The 16548-nt window shown below is 42.0% G+C and overlaps 1 protein-coding gene across 11 annotated transcripts in view; it reads left to right on the top strand.

Annotated features, from left to right (window-relative positions):
* Positions 1-136: 136 nt before the first annotated feature.
* dysf (dysferlin, limb girdle muscular dystrophy 2B (autosomal recessive)) overlaps positions 137-16548 on the top strand; it is a 65387-nt gene continuing 48975 nt past the window's right edge. For 6 of the 11 annotated variants that reach the window (XM_046380985.1, XM_046380982.1, XM_046380980.1 and 3 more), the window contains exons 1-10: positions 137-375; positions 502-902; positions 2241-2405; positions 3913-4813; positions 11612-11667; positions 11997-12088; positions 13474-13579; positions 15390-15513; positions 15612-15868; positions 16341-16469. In XM_046380985.1, the coding sequence (XP_046236941.1) occupies positions 4726-4813; positions 11612-11667; positions 11997-12088; positions 13474-13579; positions 15390-15513; positions 15612-15868; positions 16341-16469 (852 nt within the window). In that variant the 5' untranslated portion in view covers positions 137-375; positions 502-902; positions 2241-2405; positions 3913-4725. Of the gene's footprint in view, positions 376-501; positions 903-2240; positions 2406-3912; positions 4814-7238; positions 8041-10758; positions 11294-11611; positions 11668-11996; positions 12089-13473; positions 13580-15389; positions 15514-15611; positions 15869-16340; positions 16470-16548 lie in introns of those variants that run through there. The other 5 variants (XM_046380979.1, XM_046380981.1, XM_046380988.1 and 2 more) reach the window with 5 other exon arrangements.

Below are 16548 nucleotides of genomic sequence, written 5' to 3'. Positions count from 1 at the left end.
GAAGGGGTTACTGATGGGGCTGCACTTCAGCTTCTTGGGTGGGTAAAATCAGTCATCTGGAAGAGCTCGTCTTGAGTTATCCATTGTGGTGCTGGATACACCACATTCATTCCGTCTATTTCACTTCCTGGTCTTCACTAGCAAGAAAGAACAGAGGAGGCAAAAGCAACAAAGCACAGATAAAGAGAGAAAACAAGGTCACTGCTGTTAACAGGAAACGTCCAGAACAAAAACTAATTTATTTCCTCTTCATGCTCATGTCTGGTGGAAACAGTTGAGGTTTGGCACCAGCACCAAGACGAGGATCATCGCAAAATTTAAAGTTTCTTTCTGTGTTGCAAATAAGGCAGTCGCTGTGGACAAACACATGAAAAAGTAAGGACACATTGTTTTTTTAAACAACGGCATAGATACGCCAACATGTAACAGGAGAGGTTGCACCACAATCTGCAGCAGAAAGGCAAAACCAGATAACGCCGGTCTTTCTCTGCTTGTCTGCAGGGCATGCGCGACTCTGGCGATGGCGGAACGAACAACGAGAGGAGAGGAGCAGCAGCGGGGATTAGACACTCGCGTTGGGCGACGAATAGAAGAAACGACTGAATACCAAAATGGGTCGCCGTTGAAATACTTAGGCAGTATATCAGATGTCAAATCAGAAACAAGAAATCACGATAACCAAAATAGGACATGAACGCAACATAAGGCCTTCAAACTTGCCACATAACTGAGTCTAAACAGCCTGAATTGAAACAGAAACAGAGAGGTGCTCTTTCCTGTTGGCATACCGTCGTGTATTATGGACGTCCATCCTCCTTAGAGAAACATGTACATGCTAAATGGTGGAGTGGCTGTTTGACACGAGCTACGTAGGCCTCAGGCCAGCGATCGCTGTCCTTAAGGTTGGCCCGATCCAACTTTTACAAAATAACACAAGCTCAACACCTGCACATCTTTAAAATGTTGACGGACGTGTGTTTCGTTCCGGACTTTAAACCCGAATTGTTCGTGACTCGTTTAGCTAAATGGCTAAACTCGCATTGCGTGTTTGTGCAGGCCAGCGGGAGGGGGAAATACATCACACTAAACACGATTTCGGCTCAGCAAACAGCGTGTTTCGCTTCGTGTTGTTACACCGTCGCTTTCTGCTGCATACCTTCAGTTATTTGTGTCTGTCCTGTCGCGTTGATGTACTCAAACACACCTCCAGGCTGCTAGCTGTAGAGAAGAAAAATTGTAATTTGTAAATTGTACACAGAACCGTGACTTCCGGTTTTCATATTCAGCATCTTTCAGCGTAAAGTCCCGGTAGTTTGAGGGCGATCTGAGTTCACGAGTGCACTTTTATGTGTATTTAAGAACTGAGATTGGAATTCAGTCACCTGAAATGATCAGTTGGTTCTCAATTAATTGCCTAATCAGTCAAGCATAAAATTAATTAGCAGCTTTTCTAATAATTGACTAGTAATTTCACTTTGAGTGGACAGAAATTGTAGCATGTATTTTATAATTAATCAGTTAATTGAATAATTGACAAGATTACTCGATAAGGAAAATAATATTTCGTATAGCCCTTACTGAATACATGGAATGACAGAAGTCTATATAGTGTAACTGCCATAAATATTTATGTTGTCATTTTATGTTTTGTATAGTATTTTATTTAACACTGTTTATTCTTGTGAATATTTAACTTCTTTATTTCACACCTCAGCCAAGAGGAAATATTTCTGTTCCTTGTTAAGTGTTGGACTTTTTTTGATGTGAACTCAAGAGGAGGAGATTGAAGACATCTGCTGTTGTAATATCTTTCGCTGTTATCTTTAGCATCTTTCCTGAAATATCATTTTGAATTGAGCAACGCTGCAGTGCTTTTGTAGAGAGTCACTCAGAGCTGTAGGCTGCTTTCCTTCAGGCATCTTCCATCAACTCTGGAGTCACTTGAGCGGAAATCCGATTACGCTGTCCTCTCCGGAGAGGAACATTTACAGGATCAATACCCTCTAATTGATATGATGACGAACACTGTTGTAATGCAGGCAGCATCTTTGAGATACAACGTTAACCATTTGCTTATGATGTATCAGTGTCCATACTTAAATCCCAGCCATCACTAACACACAGATAGATGTAGGGAGAAAGACACGGTGATGATAAGATGTCCAACAAAATTCATAGTCGTAGCAGAGACAGCCAGTTTTCATAACTGCCCCTGTTTGCTCATGTTTGACACTGAACAGTATGGAGGGAGGAGAAGAAGAAGAAGACTGGAGCAGGACTTCACATGTGACAACATTGGGAAAACACTACGTCTCCGAAACAGCACCAATCCTGGAGAAGAGGCTATGCTCTGGATGCAGACATCCACTGACACAACTGCCACAACCACCGGGAAGCTTTGAGAGGTGAGGCATAATGCACAGCAGCCAGGGATTGATTTATTTGATATGTAGTCCTGGGGTTTTCTTTGTTTTGGTGTGACAGAAGCATCACTGCATTCATACGCATTAAAGAAACAAGAAATGTTTTTTGCAAATGAGATATTAGCTACTATAGAGGTGTTAGCCTTCACTTGAATATAATAGAGTGAAAAGCACCACCTACAGACTCTTTAGCTCCAGAGTACATTACAGTCCCATGCACACCAGCTTGTACCAGCAACACACACACACACACCACCTCATAAACACACACAATCAAGTTCAGCATCTTATTTTAATAAGTACCACTAACAGAGCAGCTCCCAAAGGATTCAAGGAACTTTATTGTCATTCCAGCTCACATTCACATCCATCCATCCATTTTCTATACCGCTTATCCGTCAGGGTCGCGGGGGAGCTGGAGCCTATCCCAGCTGACTACGGGCGAGAGGCGGGGTTCACCCTGGACTGGTCGCCAGTCAATCGCAGGGCCAACACGCAAAGACAAACAACCACACACTCTCACACTCACACCTAGGGGGCAATTTAGAGTAGCCAATTAACCTAATGTGCATGTTTTTGGTATTGTGGGAGGAAGCCGGAGAACCCGGAGAAAACCCACGCAGGCACAGGGAGAACATGCAAACTCCACATAGAAGGGCCCAGACCGGGATTCAAACCTGAACCTCTTGCTATGAGGCGACAGTGCTAACCACTGCACCACCGTGCCGCCCCTCACATTCACATGTTTATTAAATTAGGACTCAGGTGCCGGGAGCAATAAGTAGACTATAAAAATATAAAAGTGCGAGGTAAGAAGTTGAATAAAATAGAAATATAAGCTAAATAAAAAAATAGAATGTATAAAAAATAATATAAAACTAGACATTTAAATAAGCTAAACATTTAAATAAAGAAGCCGGTTTTAGCATATAGCAGCATAAATATGTATGTGCAAGTATGAGGTAGTCCTTAATATTGCAGTTAGCATACTTCCCATAAGTATACACACACACACACACACACACACACGCTCTCCCTAAATGAGATGACATGACCGAGGCCCAGTGGGTCAGACTATAAATAGAAAAGTAACAGAAATCCCCCCCATGTCTGCTCACAGCTTGTCCTTAGTATTGAACATGCGAGTTGTCTCATCTGCAGTGTTTTATATCCTCACTTTGGTTTTACCATTTCACTCTTTTGGTCTATATAATATAAAGACAGGACAGGTATTCAGTGTTTGAGGGTGTTTTGTGTAAACTGAAAGAGATGAAGCCCAGACCAAAACCCAAAAGTCACAAGATTTTGACTGTTTCAGATTCCTTCAGTGCACCTCTATTCACGTGTGGAGGGGATTAGTTTTAACACTTAGTCCCATGAAGCATCTTAAACTCCAGATTCACTAACTCATGAAATTCCACAGTGTTCAGTTCAAAGACCTTTTGTTTTCTATGTCATTCTAATCTTCTTTCTGATGTTGTTTTAACAGGCTACCACTGTGGCATTTAAACGTTTGTTAATGAATGGTTGCGGTACCCAGTGATCTGTCTGGACACTGCCTGACATCGCGTCTGCAGTCTGCGAGAGGATCTGGACACACCTGAGGGCTCATATTTCCATTGGGACCAGTGTGTGACCATGGCCTTAGTCATTTCTTAGTGTTTGTCTGCTGATGCATTTTCAAACATTTGATTCATTCTTTCATTTTTCCCTATAAAACCCACTTTAAAATAACGCTACACCCTCTTATTTCTTATGTCACTCTCCCCCATCTATCACTGCACAAATCTGCATCGACCAGCACATTCTCCCCAACACACTCCGACCCTTTGTCATTGTGTGTGTGTGTGTGTGAACTCCCCACGTGTGTTGGAAGTTGGCAGAATCTGGATTGTTGATTGTGTAAAGGCATGTGTGACCTTACAATAACGGCCACTCTGTGTGTGTCTGTGTGTGTGTGTGTTTTGCTGGTTCTTTAAGCCTGTTGTGATTGAAGGGAGAGTGTGTGTGAGTGCATGTGTGTGTGCGCATGAGTCAGCCAGTGCACCATGCTTGTTCTGCGTGTGTGTGAGAGAGAGAGAGGGAGTAGGGTGCAGAGTGAGACAGCTGAGACTGCAGCAGCTCTACCAGTCAGTCCCAGTCTCAGTCCCTGTTCGTCCTGTGTCTCTCGTCCGCTATCTCTTTTATGGATTTCTCTTTATTTTAAGGATTTTTCTTGGATGAGTTGACGCCCATATATGGATCTTATGTTGTCTATCGGTGGGATCTGACAGACCGCTGTGTGTGTGTGTGTGTGTGAGCCATGCTGCGTGTGTTTATTCTATGCGCAGAGGGTCTGCTAACGCCGGACGATGACATCAGCGATGCCTACTGCACCGTCACCTATGAAGGTATGGGTGGTGGGGATGTGTGTGAGAGTGTGTGAGCAAGAGAGTTTAAGATACCACGAAAGAAAAGAGAGATTTGGGTGAGGGGAAGAGAGAAGGTTTGATGTTGGGAATAAAAGATAAAGTTCACGTCCAAAGAAACACCGAACCCCTCCTCCTCTCTTTAACAGCTGAGGTTATTATTGGAAAGACTGGTCTTCTTTCATGGCTTCCAGTCTGTTTGGGGTGGGGCTGAGAGAGAGAGAGAGACAGAAGAGGAGGGGATGATGAGGGGACACAGCAGCTAAAACAGAAAGGAATAAATTATCCCCAGTTGCTCCAGTGAAGTATGGCTGTGTTTATGGTCACCAACATTCGCTCAGCAGGGTTTATCCTTTGGGTCCATCCATCTCTCTGCCTGTCTCTCGCACTCTGGTTTTTTCAGGAGACCCTCACTTCACCATCATATAATAAATCTGGTTCACTTAGGTGTTTGAATGTTAATATTTGCTGTTAGTTTTTGTTGGTAAAAGTATGTATGTAGGTCATAGATTTTTCACCATGCTAACAATTTTGAGTCAGTCTGTCTACTTCTCTCTGTCTGTATGTTTTGTCTATATCTATATGTGTCTCTCTTCTTTATTCAATCTCTTAAAGCTTAGAGTTGACGACCGTAGAGCTCTCTGAGTGTGCGCGCGCGTGTGTGTGTGTGTGTGTGTGTGTGTGTGTGTGTGTGTGTGCAAAGAAGAAACAGAAATGATGTTTTTAGCTAAAAGTATGTGATGAACTCATGATGCTTTTTGCTGCACAAAAGTTTCCCTGTGTAATATGGGGCAGTGCCTGCGGTGTGTCTGCACACACATACACACACTATCTGTAGTTCTCCTTGAGTTTGTTAGACAGTGTTTACCTCCTATTTAACTGGTAATATTGCACGAAGCAAGAAATGTTAGTTTGTTTGTTTGTGAAATTTTTATTCAAGGTGTCCTGTTATGATTTTAACACCTGCCAGCCAATCAGAAATTATTATTTTCCGTTGCTGTGGTCTAACGTGATATTTTGGCACTGCGGTGCTGCTCTCAAACACGTAAAACAATATTTTGGATGAAGAAACTGGGTTAGTTGTAATAAACGTGCTGTGCCTCCGTCAACAAGATTCTCTGCTTCCCATATGCAGGCGAAATAGAACCAGCAGAACCAGTTTGACAGAGTGCCAGTTATGTTGGAAACATTTAATCCACGGCTGACAAACATGTTGTCCCAAAATATGCGTAAAGAATTCTGTTCAGAGTGTGGGTCGTTTGGCAGCATCCAGTCTTAATGGGTGAGTAAAGTGGAATAATATACTCCATCCTGTGTGGCTGAACACAATAACAGGCAAAATAACAATAACACCCATAATTTGCAGTATTTGTATTTTATTAACTGCACAGATTTTCTTAGATTCATTAAATGCCTCTCATTCAACCTTTATTCCCAACACTAAAGCTTGTGCAATACATCAATTACATAAGCTTTTTAAAGTATCACCTCCGCCTTTTCTTCCCAAAACGTCAGGCTGAAAATCCTCCATCGCTGCTGTTCAGTGGAACATGATGACAGCATCACACAGCAGCTGAATACTATCCACTGGATGATACCTCATACTGTATCCGATATCTGCCAGCCTCCACCTCTCTATTAATCAGTTTTAACTCTGCTGAACGCTGCCTCTGCTGTGTGCTCTAAGAAACTGCTGCATCATTTCTTTCATTCAGGGTTGATCACATTTAAAGGCAGAGGAAAGATCTGGAAAGATCAAAGATCTGTGTCTTTCAAATTAAAAAGGCAAAATTGGAAGACAGCCAGGCAAAAGTTCATGTGGTGCATGATGTAACTCGAATTTTCCATTTGATGTACGGCTAGAAACATCAATCAGTCAAGCCGATGCTCAAGTCAACTTAAAGCTCAACAGAGCCAAAACGCCGTTGTTTAAGATAATATTTATTCATTTTAAGGCTTCCTGTAGAGAAAGTCCCAAAGTGAGATCGTTTCCCCTGGACAGTAAATGTGAGCATGTGGTGTGCAGTTTCCTGACATGAATTTGTGGGTTAATTACGTCCAGATTTGCTCATATTGTGCTTGATTTACGTCTGCAGGTGGCGCTCATGCATCCACATACGCACTGTGTGTGACCTAAGTGGACCCTCCCAACTGACTCATGCATTTTTCCATTCAATCCAATTCAATTCAGAAACAAATGGAAATAAATAAAAAAATCAATTACATATAGCTTTTCAAAAGCTAACAGGCAGTTTACAATAAAAATATATCGTAAAAGTTAAGATCCAGTGCTTCAAGATTTAAAAAAATAAAATAAAATAAAATTTAGACCTTGAGGTTTTTGTTTTATGATTAGCTAAAAGTTGTTCGCCATTAGATGTTTCTAACACATTTTCTCAGTCTGAAGTTAATCTTGGGATTTCTTGACCCAACTGGCTCTTGAATGAACTGTGAGATGCGTTTTTTTCCCTCCAGAAGCATTAAAGGTTTAGAGACTTTTACAGTTTACTGTAAATAGCAGATTGAAATAAATCCTAAAAACAGCGACCAAGATAGAGGGATTTGAGGACCTGGAGACCTGGAGGGATGGCAGTTAAGAATGTGCTGGCAAACTGAGAGGCAAAAGATGTGGGCAAGATAGGGAAACAGCCAGGAGACAAGAGAGGAAAACAGAACAGGAAATGTTGAGATTTCCTCTGGATGTGAGGTGTGTGTCTGTTCCCAACATGTTCGCTCGTTGCCCTCTTTGCCTCTGAGCGCGTTGGAGACAGAAAGAGAAAGAAGTCGTCTTTGGATACTTTTATTTTTTCCACCTTGTTGTTGTGATGCTGGGACTTTTGCCAAACGCAGAGTTGAGTTACTGACAATCCGAGTTTTTCTTCTGAAAGAGTTTTTCTCAGTGGACATCTTTTTTTTATTCCTTCACAATTCTTTCTCATTTTCCATCTTTTTGCCGCTGTCTGTTTTAACTTTGGCGGTTAGACACAGCTTATTACCATCATTAAGGTTATCGGGGCCATGTAACCAACCCTGCCTCCAGCTCTGGTCCCTTCTTGTGTACCGAATCACCTGCTTCCTTTCTCTCTGAGCGAGTTGTTTGAGTATCGCAGGTTTCAGGACTGCTGAGCTTTCAGCCATGTTGCGTTGCGTTCTTCAGCGAGCCAACAACCTGAGACACTCTGACCCCCTGGCTAGTGTCACCTTCAGAGGTAAGAGGATCATGGGAGTTTCCGGGGGTTTGCAGTAAGATGATAAACTCCAGTAAGTTGTATTGAACTCAGACGATCTTGTAGAACTCCCCCCGTGTCTCTGTAGATCAGTGACTTTGACCAGGTGTGTGTACACACTACATGTGTAATGTAGGGTACATGGAAATATTGAGGAGTCAACTGTAGTGAGGACTCACAGTGTGCTGTAACAGTTCATGCAGTATCATAAGTCCTCACTGTATGTGTTCTGCAAAGTGACATACACGTTGATGCATCTAATACTGCAGGCTTCATCCTAACATTTCATTGTTGGTGGTCAGTGAAGTGTAAAAGAACGTGTGATGCTTTATAAGTGATTATTATGATACTGCATGGACTGTTATAGCACACTGTGAGTCCTTACTACAACTGATTGTTAAGGTAAGTCTAAACTCAGGTCAAATATTTATGGAATCTCCATCCAGGAGTCCAGGATGAATGTCTCCAGTCTGCACCTGTGTTAGAGACTATGACAGTCACCCCCAGGTGAGCGTATGAAGTGGCACAATGGTGAAGGTGACTTGGCCACCTGCTCTGTTTTTCCCTCACTTTGTTGTTGTACTTTCCACCAATCGGTGTCTGCCTCCTTAATGAGGTGAGCTCTGCTGTTAACTTCCTGCCTTTGTCCTGACACTATTTCCTGGTGCCATCACGTTGCTCCTCTGCGCTCATTGTGAGGAGCAGAAGACACAAATTAAACCAAAAAATGAAATCAAACACCAGTTCTGTGTGGATGCAGTGTTATGAAGTATTTGAGGTGGCCTGCAGATCACCATAAAACAAGCTGTGTGGTTGTATAGTGTAGTCGTGAACCTTAGAGCAGGGAGAGGGAGGGAGAGATCATGTCCATTTATAGAAGTTACAAATGATAGTGATGATTTCTTTGTGGAAATATTGCAGCGATGGAGCAAACTTTTTTTTGCAAATGACCTGGTCTGTGTGAGCTTTACGTAGTGGACCATGTGGAGGTTTGACCTCCTGTGGTGCTGCTGAGACTGAAGCGATGAGCTGGTGTGAGTGTAGCATGTACAGATAGTTTCCTTCATCTCCGCACATGTTTCTGCAGGCGTAGGCAGTGAAGCATGTGCGTATGTGTTTACACGTGACAACATGTGCCGTGTTTGTGTGCTGAGGGCAGGTTTTCTGGCCAAAGTGTTGTTAGTGGAACCATAAGTGTTGTTCTCCATCAAAACCATAAACAAAAACTGGCATCCCTGCACCTTCATCCCCAGTCCTTTGCTAATTATATCATGGACAAACACTAATACACAACAGCAGTCTTGTTTTAGCAGTAGTTTTCTTAAATAACTGACAAAGGCATCGAGGGCAGGCTGAAAATGATCCCGCTGCTTCAAGTCACTTTCAGTGGTTGAAATTTCCCAGTCCATTAATGAAGTCAGTTAATTAAAAGAGATTAATGATTAGATTAATTAAATTAATCTCCCAGTAATCAAAAGCTTATCAGAGTAATAGTTTGGCGTGGGGATTTCTAACAAGGTCTCATCTAACGTGTTAGACATGTTTAGCCATCATTTTGTATGTGGTGCAGTTGACCTTATTTCCACGTTGTAGCTTTATGAACGTTAGCCTCCCTGTGTTAGCTATAAAAACTGTCCTCTTAGCTGTGTGATTAGTGTGTGATTAAATCTCAGCTTGGAAAAGTCACTGAAGTGAACATGAAAAGCCATCCATCCACTCACTGATTAGTGATTGATTAGTGAATATTTTGTTTAGAATAGTTTTTGAATTGAATTTTGAATAGTTTGAGTGCAAGCATATTCATATTTTTGCATCATTCCAATCTTAACCTTAAACTTGCATGCGTATTAAGAAAAGTTATTTTAGAAGTGTGAAACTGCCAAAAACTCTTTATATCTTAGATCTCACGCGTACAAGTGCGCACACACGCACGCAAAGCTCATGTCTAAACTTAGCTTTCCCTGCGTATTTCACAGCACTGTGGGTCACAGTTTGTTCTATTCTCGGCTCATGACAGAAACTTTGCCAAGCTTCACCAACCAGGAAGTTGATACTGGTCCCATTTCCTGTCTCTGAGATGCTAGCTCTGTTACCAGCTCTTGGGACACACGCACACACACACACACACACACACACATAAATACACAAGTACAGCTTGCCCTCTCGACCCTCTGTGGAAGGGTGGGGGTGTTTTTAAAGATATCTTCCAAGAACGGAGGTGCGCTTGCGTAGGTATTTGTGTAAGAATGTACTTGTTTGTGTGTGTGCAAAGGTAAACTGATGTGTGTGCGTGTGTGTGTTGTGTTCTCACATTGGGTGATGATGACTGTGGGGAAAACAGGAAAGCAAACAACCTTTCACCATTCTCTGGGTGTGGAAGCAGGGAACAAACGTGTGTGTGTGTGTGTGTCAACAAATCTATGGATAATTGAACTGCATCATGTTTGTGTACCACTATAGTCCAGTCAAGGTTTCTTGGTGGTTTTATTTTTATTTTTCTGCACAGTTTTTGATTTTGAGTAAATGTGAACTAAACTGATAATTTAACAAGTGTAATGGCGGTGACGCCTCACGTGATCTAACCTTCTAAATTGCGGTGCTGAATACAGTAAACTTTAAACCTTCTATCCACCAACGTGTGAATGTTATCATTATGTTAGCATTTAGCTCGACCTTTAGCTGCCTTCTCAGAGCTGCCAGCTTGGACCCTTGTTTACCTATTCCAGGCTCTGATCCTGTGGTTGTTCCCTGGAAATTAATGAGCAGCTTCTAAAATCAGACAATAGTCATTGTCTCTGTTTCCTTTCATGTGGAAAGAACATCTCAATCTGTGTGTCTGCTTCTGTTCCTCTTTTTCACTAAAACCAAATGGAAATGATGAGTATTCCCCCGTTGTGAGTGTTGAGATTGTATTCTTCTGTGTGTGTGTGTGTGTGTGTGTGTGTGTGTGTGTGTGTGTGAGAGAGAGAGAGAGAGAGAGAGAGACCCTTCACTAGTTACTGATGAATCCTGGTAGTTTATCGGTCTGTGTTGTGTCCCATTTCCTGTCAGAGGGCCTGACAGACAGGAAATCAGAGCTTAGAACTCCATGTTACAGGAAGCCACAGAAGGATAACACACATACCATCAACTGCACATGAAGACAGACGCGCACACACACACACACACACACACAAACAAACAACTACTTTTGCTCTGTTGGTGTGTCTGCTCACTGAGTCATGGTTAGCTCAAGGTTAGCATTCAGTGTCTCACAGTCTCACAAACATTTTAATATGATTCTTATTGAATTTGTATCAAATTATCCTAAATACTGATTGAATACCTTATCAGCATCTTAGCTAACAATCACAAACATTCATGATTGTAAGCTAACTTTCCAGAAGGCTATTTGGCAAACAAAATGAGCTGTTAAGAGCTACGGCAGCTAACCCGCAGGCTAGTTAGCTATCAAACAGTTTGCTAAGATTTAAGATAACTCAAGTATTTTTGGTGTTTTTTGGTCAGTTTTGTAAGCTAACTCTTAATGTTCCTGTTTCTCCATTTTCTTCAGGGTCTAAGAAGAAGACGAAGGTCATAAAGAACAATCCTAACCCTGTTTGGAATGAGGTACTTCTACATTTTTATTTGTCAAAGAACATTGAAACTTTCCTTTTATTTTTCAGTGTTTTAACAATTGTTTTTACTCGTGGTTGGACAAAGCAAGTGCTATGAATTTGTCTCTTTGAACTCTGGATAATGCTGATGGATATTTGTGACAATTTTCTGAATTTTTCAGTCAATTAATGGTGGAAATAATCAGCAGATTAATCCACAGTGAAAACAATCATTAGTTGTTCGAACAATAATTCAAAACAAGCTCCACCAGCCAACCACAACAGTCAAATCCTGCTGCTTTTGTTTTCTTCTGATGTTGTTTCCTGTCTTGGTTCTCTCAGGGTTTCGAATGGGATCTGAAGGGGATTCCTCTGGACCCTGGAGCAGAGCTGCACTGTGTCGTCAAAGACCATGAGAAGATGGGGAGAAACAGGTACTGACCACTCGGTGTGTGAATGTAGCTGCAGTAAAAAGTACAGGATTTACCTGCAAAGAAATACTTTTAGTGACCAAAATAATCTGAATCGTCCATTTATTGAATTGTTACATGTTACAGCCTTAACAGATGCCTCAAGTGATTAACATGACTTCAGCTAATCAAAGTTGAGTCTTGAATAACAAAGTACAAGACACAACTGCTCAGCTTGAACTTTATATCTGCCATGCTGACAGCCAGTGAGGTTAGTGAAAATGGCAACACTAAGATATTTGAATTAATATACACTTTTTTTCTTCAAACTGAGCAGCAAACTTGAATTTGTATTATAAACATCATTTTTAATAGCCTGTTAATATTTCTAGCATCAGGAGTTTTCATCATCATCCCATGAAAGCACTGATGAAATTCTTCCCATAGCTCAGAGTACAGGAAGTGAGATAAGAACTGTGCCTTGGTGTTATTTTTGGATCGTTCCGCTTTATCAAGTTGTCAAGCATGTTGGGGTTCCCTCAGAGGGGAATGGGCAGGCGTGAAAGAATCAGACCATCCTCTCATTGTGGTCCTCAAGTATTTATTCACTCGTATTTCCACCCATTCAGCAACCGATATGTTGATTAATTCATCAGTCCATTCATCAGCCTCTCCTGGTGCGTTCAGACCAGAGTGTGACCTCTTGGCCTTGGTTTTCTGTGCCAACAACCCTGTCAGTTGCTTTTCACTGTGAGTGAATGTCTTAACATTTTTTCTCTGTTGGTTTCATAATTTTACTCATTACGTTTACTTGCTGGGCCTTATTTGAGGGAAGCCAATATCAAGTTAATTTTTGACTCAAAAATAAGTGGAAGCAATCTGAGCAACACGAGGCTGCCAGATCTGCAGTGAGCAGTAGAAACTGAACAAGGTATTAGGAATCACTAAAGTGTGTTGCTCGGGTTAGCAGAAGGATTCATAGCTGCAAAGTTCAGTCTGTTTCTGGGTTGAATTCTAATGCCTGTATAAGCAATGTTTGAAAAGGTTGTTGAAAAGGTCGCTCCACAATCAGTTAGTGCCGACAACGACTCAGTAAACTCAGTTCAGTGTAGTGATTTAGTGTTAAAGATTTGTTCAAGCGTGTGCTCTACATGTCTATATCCAAGTAGGAACTGGGTGCCATCTAGGTAACCAGACTACAAGCCTTTTTTTCTTTTTGAATAAACCATCTCTGTCAAAATTTGTGACTTACATGCTGTCATTTCCATTAAAGTACACTGTCCTGTTATCCAGTCAGGCTGCAAAGACAGTAGTGTACTGTACACTTGTGTATCTGTGCCGGATATGTCAGAGTCCGAGCACTCATGTACTAACATTTTGAGTGTGTGTGTGTGTGTGTGTGTGTTTAGGTTTCTGGGGGAAAGCCGGCTGCCCCTCAGAGATGTGCTCAACTCTCCCAACCTGGCGGCATCCTTCACCGTCTCCCTACTGGACACCAAGAGAAACAACACAGGGGTGAGCATGGACGCACACACAAAGCACAGTAAAGCACAGACAGATTAATTTAGCATCTTATTGTGTGAAGCAGTGACAAGTCATAAATCATTTTGAGTTTCCTGTCTGGATCTTAAAATAGAGAAAGTCTTTCCTGAGGCAGAGCAGAATAACAAACTCGACTTCTCTGTCCTTCTATCAGAGAGGGACAGCCTGACTAATTAAGCCTCTTCTAATTCACATATTAATACATTAATTCATAGGCTACATGACTATAGTTAGAACACTCAGTGATCAACTAAATGATCACTGAGTGTATAGGAGTTTAATAAAATTCAGTTTGTGATGTTCATCATTAACTGTTTTTCAAACATTGTGGTTCAGAGTTTGAACTTCTGGGTTGAGTTTTTGAATTAATGATTGATTTGTTCGGTTCAAGCTCAGAGCTCAGGTAATATTTTTAGTTCCAGGTTCTTAGTTTAAACTTCTTGGCTGCAGTATATTATTTGTTAGGTTGACATTTTTTGGGTTTAAAGGAGCATTCCCCCCCATAGAGCACTGCTTCTTGGATGTTTGTGCTCTTTATTCTTGTCTGTTGTTTTAATTAACAAACTTCCTCCTGCCCGCCGTGTGTGGCTGTTTCTGTGTGTGTAGTTCAGCACCACCTCATCCAAATCTCACATACATACAGACTACTGCTGGGAAGCCGCAGAATGATATAAAAACCTCCAAAACACAAAAATAGTCAACCTGATCTTTAGAACATCAGGACACCTTGTTATGCATAGCTGCCAAAGCAGCCTATCATAACTTTTTCTCTTTTTGTCTCTCTGAAGAAGAAGAAGAAGAATCAGCTTTATTGACAGTATATATATTTTTACATACACACACTGAATTCGTCTTCTACATTTGACCCATCCTGAATTGAACACACACACATGCAACACCAGGCAAATCACATGCAGTGAAACACACACAGGAGCAGTGGGCAGCATCAAGCGCCCGGGGAGCATATTGGGGGGTTAAGTGCCTTGCTCAAGGGCACATCAGTCGGCTAATGGAGGGCGGGAGCATTTTTTGCATTGATCACTCCACCACACCCAAATCTTTCCTCTGTAAGGAACCACACTGACGTAATGCATCCATAACCTTCAACCATCACAGCTGCGTGTCTAATTCCAACCCTTAAGCAGCTATTTGAAGTGTTAAAACCTCATGCACACACACACGCACATACACATGCACACACACCTTGGTGGGCCCCTCCTGTGGTAATCTTCTGTTTTTTAGCAACAGATGAAAACATATTCTGTTTCCCATCCTCACTTCCTGATCCCAAAACAAAGTCTTCCTCTTGGTGTCAGAGTGGATCTGATTGATGTCTCTCTCTCACTCACACACACACACACACACACACACACACACACACACACACAAGCACACACAGATCAAGATCAAGTGAAAATGTCAGTGTGTAGGACATGAGGAGCACCTGAATGTAATCATAAACCTGTTGAACATAACTATAACAGCTTATCACTCAAGTTGCCTTTTCCTGTTGAAGGAAACAGCAGATGACTACACCTTTTACTGGTCCACATGGCCTGAAACGCTGCTGCAACTGACACTGAAAACGTCCTCATCTGTCTTTAGTTTTCATACAATTTCAAGTCCTCCACCTTGTGAACTTCTGCTACTTCTGTATAAAACCAGGGCGTGAAGATTTGACAAGTTTCCAGTATTTGAGCTGAAATGCTCGTCCTCTCATACCTGAACACAGATACCCTGCAGTGATTTTAAATCGTATAATTGTGCTTTCTGTCTCCACTAGGCTACACTTACACTGCAGATTTCCTACATCCCCCCTCCAGGATCAGCTCCAATCTTCCAGCCTCTCCACCAGCCTGAGGCTCTGCCCCATAACAACCCAAGTGTGGAGATGGATACTGTCACAAGTAATATGATCTGTCACTTGCTTATTAAATTTACCAGCTTGTTTTGTATTTGTATTCATTTCTGTGACTACTTTCTGTCAACCTGCCTACCTGTCCAGTGATTTCTCTGGACACTTTGGGTGAGGAGGACACAGAGAGCATGATCATGCTGGAACCGACGGAGGACCAGGGTCCCGATGATGGACGCTCCATGGTCGTCGTCGGCCCTCAGGGGCCCACGGGCCAGGAGTCGCCCACTGCCCAGACACCGAAACGCTCTCCACCGACCTACAACACCCATGGAGGGCTGAGGAAGAGGAGGAGAGGAGCCAGCAGTCAGGCCAAACCGCTGCCCAACAAACCACAGGACATGCAGGTATAATTTCTGCAGGGCCCGGAGTTTAGAAACAAGAGATCCGACAAGCAGTTTGTTTTTTCCGTGAGAAGTTCTTTTCCTTGGTTTTGTTCAGATAGACGTCTTGTGTTTGCCTCACAGTAATGTATGTATCAGAGTTTTAGGAAGTGAATCATAGCATGAGTTAAAGCAGATCCCTGAAGTTGAAGTAGGGTTCTTGATCACAGTGCCACCATGTGGTTATGCAGGTAAATTGCACAAGGTGCATAAGAGATCATCTACTTTATATTATAGTCAAAATCATGGCAAGAACTAATTGAGAACAACACATTCTCACGTCATGCATACATACATAACACATACATAATCAATGTTTTTATGTTTTACAAGTTACTAGTTCTTCTAGAAGAGTTTAACGTTTTAAACTGGACACACATAGAAAGCTTTATTTGCCATTTAAAAGTTATGATACTGATACTGATCATATGTCCAGGTTCGCGTGCGGGTCATCGAGGGCAGACAGTTGCCGGGCATTAACATCAAGCCCGTTGTCAAGGTGACGGTAGCCGGGCAGACCAAGAGGACCCGCATCAGAAAAGGCAACAACCCAGTCTTTGACGAGGTAAGCAAGGAGAAGCTAAAACAATCTGACAGGAAACACTGGATGTTGCTGTGAGCCTCTGACTTAAATGCCTTTTTTT

The sequence above is a fragment of the Scatophagus argus genome, chromosome 23 (assembly GCF_020382885.2).
Source record: "Scatophagus argus isolate fScaArg1 chromosome 23, fScaArg1.pri, whole genome shotgun sequence".
Classification (NCBI taxonomy): Eukaryota; Metazoa; Chordata; class Actinopteri; family Scatophagidae; genus Scatophagus; species Scatophagus argus.
Note: the sequence above shows the minus strand (reverse complement) of the source record. Positions and strands in the feature narration are given on the sequence as shown.